This window comes from Pelecanus crispus, chromosome 6 (genome assembly GCF_030463565.1).
Source record: "Pelecanus crispus isolate bPelCri1 chromosome 6, bPelCri1.pri, whole genome shotgun sequence".
Classification (NCBI taxonomy): domain Eukaryota; kingdom Metazoa; phylum Chordata; class Aves; order Pelecaniformes; family Pelecanidae; genus Pelecanus; species Pelecanus crispus.
In genome coordinates, this window is record NC_134648.1 from 53918663 (window position 1) to 53930191 (window position 11529).

General features: G+C 41.3%; 1 protein-coding gene across 1 annotated transcript in view; it reads left to right on the top strand.

Moving 5' to 3' along the window:
* Nucleotides 1-3465, top strand: part of SPATA7 (spermatogenesis associated 7) — a 40575-nt gene extending 37110 nt beyond the window's left edge. Inside the window, exons 10-12 of the mRNA XM_075713049.1 lie at nucleotides 1048-1125; nucleotides 2568-2625; nucleotides 2974-3465. Of these exons, the coding sequence (XP_075569164.1) occupies nucleotides 1048-1125; nucleotides 2568-2625; nucleotides 2974-3465 (628 nt within the window). The remainder of the gene's footprint in view (nucleotides 1-1047; nucleotides 1126-2567; nucleotides 2626-2973) is intronic.
* The last annotated feature ends 8064 nt before the right edge of the window (nucleotides 3466-11529 follow it).

An 11529-nucleotide genomic window follows, 5' to 3' on the forward strand; every position in this document is an offset into this window, starting at 1 on the left:
TTACCACATTTCTGCTCTGAAATTTGATGAGAATTAGAAGAAGTTTGAATTATATTCAGAAACACTGCCAATGCTTTATTGTGTGACTTTGGGAAAGTCATTTAATTCTTTGTGCTTTAGGACAGGCTTGTTCTTGCCTGACTTTAAGCATGTAATACAGGTATCAAAGATCAGCTATAGATACCTTTCTTGACTGTAGAGGGAACTAAAATTACATTCTTCAGGCTGGATGACAAATTTTACATGGTGAGAGTCATTCAAGATGTATCCCACTTTTTTTATTTTCTGTTTATTAAGACTTGATTGGATACTTTGGGATATTTAGAAAGATGCTATGAAAGAGAAGCAGCACTGAGATCTCTTCTTTGGGGGGTTTCTTTCTTGCTGTTTTCCAAACAGAACTCCAAACTTTTGGAGAGTCTGGCATCAACAAGGCTTTAAGAGGTATTAAAATAAAGAGAAATTTGATCAAAGATTTAAAAGCCACATCTCACACTAACAAGGATTCTGTACAACAGAGAGAGTTGTTGTTTGAAAGGAATGGAGGCTGTCAAATAAGCACTTAGATTTTTCTGAGCTTCCATTGAGGACTAGCAATTTTCAGCTGCAGTTAGATTCTCTACAAGCTCCTTTGGAAGCCTTTACTTAGAGCATCAAACTGCAGTTTTACACTTTCTTCCCAGGTAGCACCCCTTTCTTCTTGAGTGCAAAGCAGGTTCTGAATGCTTTCCAAGATTTGCTGATTTCCTCACTCAGGATCTCTGTGCTAATTTATACCACAATAGAAAATTAGCATAAACACGAAGCACTGTAGCAACCTTTCTAACAGTCTGATATTTTACACAGGATTTTTTATCATTATTCAAATTGAATGAAAGGCTTAGTTTGTCCTGATAGAATTACCTTTTTGAAAAACAGCAGCTGGTGCCAAGAACTATACAATCTTCTTAATGACATTTCCCATAAAGGTGGTTGGACCTACTGCATTGTGTACTATGTGTCTCTATTTTAAAACATTTAACTTTGGGTTTTCTATTCTCCCTGCAGAGAAGAAGAGCTTTTATATTTAGGTTTCATTGAAGATGTAACAAATGAAATTCTTAGCCTTGGGCTATTTTCTAACAGGTAGGATACAGTAGTTTTCAAATTTGTAGTGCTGTGTCAGAAACACGTGGATTCTGTAAGAAAGGGAGATAGTGTGTTGTAATCAGTTCTTCGCCTTTAAGAATATATAGATCCACTGTTACCCCTTTGCTTTTGTTTTGTTTCCTTTTCTTTTTTGCTTTCTGTAAGAAAGGGGAACTAGGAAAGACCTGTGGGTCATCTACTTTGATCTGCTGCTATGTACCATGAGATAAAGCCTCTTTTAGAAACTGACCTGGAACCCTAGGTGGAGTGATGCTAAGAAGAAATCATTTTACTCTGCAACATCTGTTTTGCTAACTAAACCAAGTTACTAATCTTTCACACAACAGATCCTCCCTCTGTCCTTGTTCCTGTTCCAATATGAATTCAGTCTTCAGCATGGGTTGTCAGGACTACATATTGTTTCAGATAAGGGTTCAGCAGTTGCCAAATCAGATTTTTTTTTTAATAATTAAACAATATGTTATGATACAAATCATGTATTTCAGTAGTACTCCCAAATTCTTTTCCATATCATTTCTTTCTGATAAAGAACTCTCAGTTTATAGCAAAAAAACCCTTCAGTATTTCTGATACACAATTTTAACCCATTTTTGTAGTTCCATTTTCAAGGCAGTGTAATTTCAGCATAATATTCTGATCTTCTTCTGGGCTGATAATGTTCCCAGCTGTTTTTCTATTCTGTGGACTCTCTTGGTTTTTTTGTTTTTTTTTTTCCTCATGTCAAGGCTATCAATACACTAAATCAAAAAATTAATCTTTGGGAAATTTCAAGAGCAGTCTCCCTCTGGTTCTTTTTTACAGGAATGTTGTCTTCCCTTAAAACCCTTCTTGCACTGTTTTTCCTTTTTTTAATAATTTCTCATGTAAGCTAGATTCTCTTGACCTTCTGGAAATCTGTTCTGGTGACTGTGTACCTTAGTTGTCACAGAACACTTCCTCTGTGCTGAAATTTTTTCTCATCCTGATTAAGCAATGTAAGAGACCTCTCAGGACTGAGGACTTTTCTCTGGATTTTTTTCTGAAGCTGGATTTCATTCCTTCCCTTTATTTACACTTGGGTATATCAGCCACTATTGTGCACCTAAGAGATTTTGGATACTTCAGCATGCCACTAGAACCACCACTGGATTGTTGGCTTCTCCCACCACATAGACCCAACAGACCATACACACCCAGAGTTGTGCTACAAATCGCCCCATGGTTACCATCCGCTGCCCAAACCTGGGTCTGCCTGCTGAGCACGTGTCCAGTGGGATACTGTCTCCAGGCAGCCTTCTTTGTGACAGAGCATAATTGAAACAATCTTAGTTGTCCCAGCCAGCTAAGAAATGAAAATAAAAAACTAAGGTCATTAATTTATGTAGATCTGTTAAAAGTTGGTTTTCTTCCTGTGAAATCATTTAATTGTTCATTTGTAGAGTTCTGGAACAACTGTTTGAGTGTCATATACAAGAAAACAAGAACCGTTTGGATGAGGTAGGTGCTGCCCCTATAATATTCTCCCGCTCCACATCCGACTTCAGCGGGTACGGTAGAAATGCACTGGTATATTTGCGCGTAAAGGTAACGGGAGTGCTCAGTGGGGAGCATCTCTCTCCATAAATGAGATTTGCAGACTCACGGATCACGGTACATCAGGAGTCACAGGCACAGTCACAAAAAAGGGACAATAGTCAGCTTGGTTTGGTGACACTTGCTGTATAATTTAGTCACTTCATTGCAAGCAGCCTCCCTTTCCTTATGTCAGAATTAAGCCCTGAGTTCTGGGCAGATAGGTGCCATGGGACTGGAGAAGTGTCACCCCATTCGTCCTTCACCCCCTAGAGCAAAATGCGCCACTTGTTGGATGTGCTGAAAGCAGACCTCGGCTGCAGCCCAGACAGCGGTGCGGAGCAAATCCACACAGGCTGGGAAGCCTTTGACTTGCTGGATCTGCCAGAGTTTGATACAATGGAAGAGCTTGAGCTTACCAGTAAAAGTGAGAGGCAAAGAAAAGCTACAAAAAGTGAAGAATTCTTGGGGAATGTAGACTTACCATTAAAGGAACTAAACAAATGCGAATCACCAGTATGCAGAGCAAGTTCAAAGGAGACACAGAGCAAGGATGACTTTTCAGAAGATGTCGCTGAAATTATGGATGCTGGGACAGATTCTCATTCTTGTGTGAAATCTGAAGACCCAGACACTTCACTCTCATGTGAGGCAACTTTAAACTTGGTTACTTGTGACCTTGATTTGGAAGCCAACAAGGAACTTGATGATCTTGAGGAAAGCTTTGCAGAAGCCCTTCAGATCTCACATGACTATTCACAATAGTAGCCAAAACTTAGCTGTTAAATAGGGATAGAGCTAGTTCTGTGAAGAACTGCCATTTGTTAAATAGTAGTAAATTATTTTATTTCCACTTTATTTCTGTTTAAATACTGCTAAAATCTCTCTAGCAGGATATTGTTAATTGGGCAGTAATTAATCTCTGTATTAATGTAGACTATCTAAAGAGTAAAGTGTCAGTTATCAAAAAGAATTTGTATGTTTTGTCTATAACTCAAAACTAACTTTTGAGAATATTAAAATTAGATTTATATTTTTTGAAAGCTGTAATAGTAAGTTATGAAATATTTATTGGTTTTTATTTATAATAAATAAATTCGTTGCCAGTGCAGTTGTGGTCCTGCTATAAAGATCCAAGACTTTGTAGTCTGCAAGAAATCAACTTACTTGTGTCAAAACATGGTATACTACGTATCTGCAGAGCAGAGATGGAACTGTCCATCCTGGAAGAGGGCATTGTTTGATGTTAAATCCCACTGAGGCACAAAGTTCTTATAATCAAATTTTTCCCTTTTATAGTAACTGTAGAACATAAGAAACATAGCTTTTCCATGCATTACCTAGGGTGAAATAAGGAATGAGCGTGGACAGGAACTTTCTGAACATAATTTCTTTTGGTGCTGGTAGATGATCATTCCTTCTTCAGCCTCAGCCATGAACTCAATTGTCTTATTCCTTGTACCAACAGGTATAAAGATACATTTTGCAGTATTAGCTGCTCTCAGTCTTTGCCTAACCTCCTGTCAGCTTTCTGGCCTGAAAAGGACATTTATCTCTAGCTACTGCATTGCATATGGCAGCTCTTTAATAAGCAGCTCTTTTGTTTATTTGTTTTATATGCAGCTCTTGAGCTGTTTAATCCTAGTTGTCCATGATTCAGCTGGTATTTCTGAAAAGTGAAGACTGCAACAATTTTCAGACTGCACAACACTAAAATACATGGTTCAATTTCTTGCATTAATGACAATCTTGGCATAGCATTCTGCATCAATCTTTGTTTTTGAAAAAAGGATTGAGTTGCGTACTGATTGGTTACTAGGACTATCTAGTAGAAGACACATCAGGCATCTTGTACAGCAACTGGAGGAAAGGGGTTTTTATGGTTATTTTATGGTTTATTTTATGATTAAAGTTTAAATTGAAATTAGCACATGCATCGCGCAAAATCAGCCCAAGTTTCTTTGTCTAATCAGAGTACAGCTATTACCTGGCATTCACGTTAGTGCAGAATGAGCTCAACAGGTTCTGAGGAAATGCAGGGAAGTTACATTGTCTTGCTGTATGTGAGGAACTATAAGAAGCCTTAGGAACCGGATAAAGCCTGTCCCCAGATACCTCTTAGGATTGGTCTTAATCTGCTTCCTCCAAGGACAAACCAAAAAGTGGTTACAGTTCATACGTACAACTGCTACCACCTGCCTCCCCTGTGGCTCATGAGTGTCTACCAAAGGCTATTGGTTCTGTAAGCTAGGTGAGCAATTTCAGCTATAAGTAGCTCCAGTAGACGTAGACCACTGCTTCACTTGTGAAGCATAAACTTTTTTTTTTTTGGGGGGGGTGGGGTGGGGAGGGAATCGCAAAAAAAAACTCTAGAGAAAGCTAATCAAACAAAAGCAACATTTCTGGCACAGCTGTCAGCATTGCAGTGCAGAACATAATTGCCCAAAAAAGCAAAAGGCACTTTCCTGGCTGCCTTGGCCACAATAATAAATTACACTTGTTGACAGCGACAGCAGACCAGGGTTTATTTTAGCCATGTACTGTGCAGATGGGCACTACTAGCCTTTCATCTGCCACACTCAGCTGGCTCTTGTAAATGGGGCCTGCAGCTTGAGTGCCCTGGCTCACCGAAACATAGGTACAATAATGTGGGGATTTTGCATCCCTCCATCAGAGCTTGTCTTGTTGAAACAACATACGCACAGGGCTGATTCAGTAGGGTGCAGGGATGGTTTGTCCTCGATCACAAGTGACCAAAGCCCTTCTCCCATCCCCAAGGAACCTCCCTCTCTATTCCTTACCCCACAGAGCTGAAGGACAGATGCACCTAGGGAACTATTGTTTCTAATGTATGAACAATTTTAACACAGAGGGACTGGTTAGAAAACTAAACAGCGTGGTTCCACGTATCCAGGTATAAAGCCTCTTTGCTCCTCAGCCAGGACTTCACCCACTCTTGGGCCCCTCCATTCTGCATTCGCCAGTCTCAGTCAATAACGGCATTCAGGGGTTTTTCCCTACTTATCACTACACTGTATAACTTGCACGTCATAAAAACAAAGATCACTTGGCAAACCTTGGCTTGTGGTCAACATGTGATTAAAGATTAGTAAGAATTTCACATTTAAATTCCGCAAATAAAAAAAACTAAACACCACAGCAGTGAAAGTGGTCATGACATCACCTCACAGAAAGGTACAAATAATGACACCCTCATTTCCTGTAGTATGAGTAACACAAAAATAAACAAAACCAGTTCCTTGACCATATTTCCTGTTGATGAGCTGTCTGAACATCAATGACATTTTTTCTGGGTAGAAGGAACTCAAAAGAGTAAATAAATTAATTAAAACAGACCTTTCACAAACAAAACATCTGTCTGCCTAAACCACAACTGTAAACACTTCTTGGATCCAGAGTGAAATTTCTGGTAAAGAACGAGAAGATTGCGCACTCCGGTATCCTAGCAGCTGGAGCAGTCAGCCCAGTCCAAGGAACTGGTTTCTCATTGTACAGCCACTCCCACCAGATAGTGGGGAAAAAAACATTCTAGATAAATGTTACCTATATAAAATGAATCTGTTTATCTACAGATCCAAAAGCAAATTCAGGCTATCCAGGGCTTAAAACTTTCTCCCTTTTATTCACATTTACTTTAAGGTGGTGCTTAAAATATAAGTTGTTTAAGCAGCTTGATACGCAAGCCTGACCCACATCACTGATGAGATTAATCAACAGTGCAAGCTTTGGGTTTTTTCTTTTTTTCTGAGGGTTTCTTTTTTTTTTTTTTGGTCTCATCACCTTTTACTTGGTGATATACTCAGGTCTTGGCACAAGCAATAGCGGAACAAGGTAGCCATGACACCATTACAAATCTGAATGCTTCACAAGTAACAAACTTAGGAGCAGTTGGCAGCTGTGATCTGCAATGTAAAGCCTTATTTCTGCCCAGATTTATGTGGGTGATGAGCACATGCATAACAACATCAATGTTTACCTCAAAGGACAAAAGCCCGCTACTGTTACTTCACTCTGTAACAAACCGGTCTCTTTAAAGCCTACAGTTTTGTCATCACTGCTCTTACTTTGAAAGGTAGGATTCTGTTTATTTACAAAGCAAAGTGGGGCTTTTGGTCATTTGAAGTAAAGATTGATATGATGAAAGGAAAAGGTGCTTAGATGTCTTAGGGTTGACCAGAAAACAAAAACCTGCAAGCAATACCCAAGCTGTTGTTTTATCCCTGATTGACCCCAGTCTAAGACACCTACAAATTTTTCACTTAGGCTTAGCTGCAGAATGACTCTGGGGTCTTGTTTTTCTGCACTTCTGTACATTTTTACATCATTTATAGCTATGCAACAGTAGTTGTAGAATGATGCAGCTCAACTGATAATGTTTCATAATTATAGTGCAAATGGCTCCATCAGACAGTGAGGAAAAAAAGGCTACTTTTTTCTCAGCAATGATCTGTGCAAGGAGTATGAACAAGAGTACTGGAGCATCAGTATAAATAAAAATTCAGTCCAGGAGTTTCCTTTGCAGCACCTAACGCAGGCTGTTTCAATGCAGTGACAGCACAGCTTCTAACCAACAAGACATCCCAAACACCCTCCAGCGCGCTGCTACCGTTCCTCTGTGCCTGAGCACCAGTGAAAGGCAGCAGTCTCAGGGCACAGCCTGGGGGAAGGAGAAACAGCGATGGAGAATGAATGTTAAAGGGAATGTAGGAAGAAAGGAAAGAGGAAAGGGAAATTGTTATTTATTCCATCTTTGAAAAAATGGTGAGACCTATTATCAAGTAGAACACTGGTGCAGAGTAGAAATTTAGATGCCGCTTGTTAACATTGGTCTTCAAACATATTTTAGAGCTCCCTCAGGTTTTCCACCTTTTGTATCGTAGCATTTGTATTTGAGTATTTCAGACCTAAGAATTAATGAAAAAGGGAAAAAAACCACAAAACTGTAACTCAGGGTGTATTTCAGGGAGCTATGGGAAACTCCAGCATCCCACTTTATTTTTTGACCGCCCAAGGCAGGAGCATATGCTGATAAGCAAGTGCAGGGCACTGCAGCTGCATGATGTCTCTAGAGCCACCAAACCTTTCTTTCTGGCACTTCCCAGGCTCTTAACCTGCTGTTCTCAGGAGCTAATACCTGGTATGTACACAGATTACAAGGAACAGAACAGCGACCAGTGATTTTAATAAAAACAATTTCTCACTCTCCAAAACAGCCAAACCAGATACTCACAAGCAGTCCAGTCTTCCTGTTTCTTTTATCAATAGTGAAATCTGCTTCATTCAGTAACAACCATCTTCAGTTTCTATTCCAAGTAGCAAAGCAAGTGATATGCAAACAGGTGAGTGGTAAATTAATCTGCCACACCAGCCATTGCACCAGCATGGGTTACAACCAGTCAAGGGATCCAGTTTCAAAGCCTGTAGCAGGTTGTGGGCCAGCGGAAGCTGAGCATGTCACAGGGATAAAGCATCGCTGGGAGGGGAAAGAAGAATCAGGAGTTATCACTGGCATGACAAATCATCAGTTGAGCTGTAGAGCACCCGTAGCTCATCTCTGTCTCAACCACCTTAAAGAAAACCTAGGAGGACTCCAGGATGTCAGGCAGTCCACAAGTAGCAACAAAAAGAGTTAATTCAAGTGAATGGAACCAAAATTAAGAATGCTGTGTCTACTGTGCACAGGACTTTCTGTAGAAAGCCTCCAGAGCAGCTGGGCTCTCTCTGCAGGCCTTCGAAAGGGACTGATCCTTTTAGCTTACCCGCTAAGCTAATCCCAGCAGACAGCAAAGGGCAGGAGGTGTGCCTGACACCCACCTGACAACACACAAAGTTACACTTGCATTCATCTTTTAAACTGTGAGACGGGCCTGCAAAAGGGGTGGACTGTCAACCTAGCACCACATTTTGGGCTGGAGGAACGCCGGAGGTGCTGAACACCCATCCCCACTGGGCACAGGCACGGGCTGCTGCTGTGCCCTCGCTGCTCCTGTAGATTGCAGGCTTCAGCACACACAGTCTTCCCTGCAATCCTTCCAGCCCTACCGCATTGGGGGGATGAAATTAGACCTTGAGAAGGGCAAATAAAGGCTACATAAATGGAGTAGGGAGGCATATGAAACTTGAGAGAGAGAAACTCAAACACAGCCTCAGCCTGGCAGGCCACAGAGCTATGCTGTCCCATTCTCATAGAGGACAGGCAGCGTGATCCATAGCACGAGGTGCAGAGCTCTCTGCAGTTATCCCAAGAATCCAGCAAGCCTGTAGGACTCCCCTTACAGCATCTGTGCGAGGGCTGCAGCATACCTTACATCTCACAGCAGCCAGAGCCTGATTCCAGAAGATGAGTAACAGAACTATGAGGCGACCCCAGCTCTTCCCAGCTATCTGTTTCTCTCACTCATAAGCAAGCACACATGCCAAGTAAGAAACGAAGCAACGTGTCAAAGGCCATCAGCTCTCCTGTCAGCCTGAGAATTCCTTGCAGGACCTCAGAGGCGTAGCCTCTCCAACCAGAAATCCAGCTCAGAGACATTTGGCACCCTGCTTTTTGCCAACATTTGACACAAGCGAGACCAGAGATGATACAGATAGCACAGGTTCGGGAGCTGGCTATGAGGCTTCCCAAACGCTGGGCACAACCATCTCAGATAACAGTGGATTGTAAGAGAAAGACAGAAGAGCTCCTCGAGCTCTCATCTCGGTTTCCCTTTCCCCAGCAACAAGCTTGCATGATGAGTCCTCCGCTCCCACCTTGAGAGTCTTAAGCCTTACACAAGGGCTTTCAGCTTAAACGTAGGTCTTTCAAAGGCCCTCGCTGTAGCTTTCCATAGCATGTGTTTTCTCCATGGCTGTTCCTCAATATTTGAACTTCTTAGAGCCTCTGTTCAGTTCACTTCATGGTGCAATCAGATCTCCCTAAAGGGTTCTTGGGCACATCTCTACAACCAGCTCATTGTTGTCCATCCCTTTATCCGAAGAAGCAACCAACAGGTGAGAGCACACCCCTTCCATAAAGCACCCATGATGCAGTCTCAGGCACGCGCCAGTAACAAAGCTATGGGGCAGGTGAGCAATAGGATGGGCCAGCTCATGGCCAAAGTTAGCTCCACAGGTATCGGGACAATTCAGCCTGTAGTATTAGTGCAGTACTTCCAGTTTCTTTCAACAGAGAATGTAAATTAGCCTCAGTTCTGCTTATTTGTCATTATGTAAACACCAGCATTGTGCAGAGGGATAAGGCCGACCTTTTGGCATGAAAACAGGCTCAAATGGAGCATTTTATTTCCAGCCTGATGACATAAATGCACTGAAAGTGCTAAATTTACCTTGGCAGCCCTCCTAACAAACACCATGGCACTAGGGATAAATTTTGCTCTGATTGCAGGTAGTGCATACACTCAGCAATGCTCCTTATTTTAGGTAGACTGTTTTTTTCACAGTGCATCAAAGCTACTGCATCTAATACCTATCGTTTGGATTCCTGTTGCTCTTCTGATTGAGCTGGCTGTGGAAAAGCTCCTTCTGCCCTTTAAAGCATAAGAGGAACTTGGGAAGAAGACAAATCCTTCATCAGCCATCTATGTTTGTTTCTATTTTTGGTGAACAACTGCACTTTCCTCCTCTTTCCTAATTACATTTTGACCCTGACTACCAACACAATGCAGTGTTTCCTCTCTCCTTATGAAGGAGAAAACAGATGTCTTCATTTGGACAAGGCATTGCTACAGGAACCCATGCACTCTAGCAAGAGTCACATTGCATCTACAGAAAGTAGTAGGGACCATTTTCAGGTAAGGCTGAAAGAGCCATCCAGCAGGACAGAGGAAGAAAGAATCATCTACCAGCACCCTGGAAGGAAGAAGTCCTTAGGCCCAATTCCTTCTGGAGCTGCTGTCAGGAACTGAATCAAACCCCAAGTTTTGACAGACTTGATTCTTGTCTATGTATATGTGTTTTTTAAGCCAGAAGTCACCCCCAAAGAAAATCTGATCAGATTTACTGATTATCATAGCTGGCCTACCTCTGCAAGATAGCTTCCAGGACCACAAGAATCAGGAAATAAAAATGATGTTGTATTTTTAGTGTGTCAGTGAAAGGATGGCTTAAACAGGAAAACTGAGGAAGTACAATACCCTAAGATTTATAGTTTCAAATTAAATTGCTTCTCCTAATTCAGGGAGAGAAGTAAACATTTGGCAACTGGTGGAATTTAAAGTGATGGAGACCTACAGCTCCTGGTCTTAAGGAGACAACTCAAATTTTTGAAATACAGAGTGAGCACTTGCTATTTCTGGAGGCCCAGAGACAGTCACTTCAGAATGAATGAATTTATTTCTATACTGCTATGGTACAGGAAACTCAATAAACCCTGATAAATCTGCTAAAATAATATCTTCCACATTATCAAACAAAAACCAAACTACCTTCTAATTTCCTGAAGCCTTTTGCTGAAGATTTTGTCAATGGAAAGACATTTTCAGCTTCAATCAGTCATGAATAGCACAGCATGCAGACAGAAGAAATCAGATACACACATGCACACACAAAGTATGCAGTTCCTTCAAATCACTGATTATCAGTATTAGCCAGCCTTGACAGGGGCTTCCTTCATAGGTACTTAACACCAGTGAAAATTCTTCATTCACCTCTGGGTATGATAATTCGGGGTCTGTTCGTGGAAGGATTTTATGTCCTTCTAAATTTACGTAAGGCACATGACTGTCATTTTAGAAATGGCTAATAATAATAATAATCTGAACCTCATCTGCAAGCCCTCCAAGTCTTTCCCAGTTGTTTTGTTTATTACAG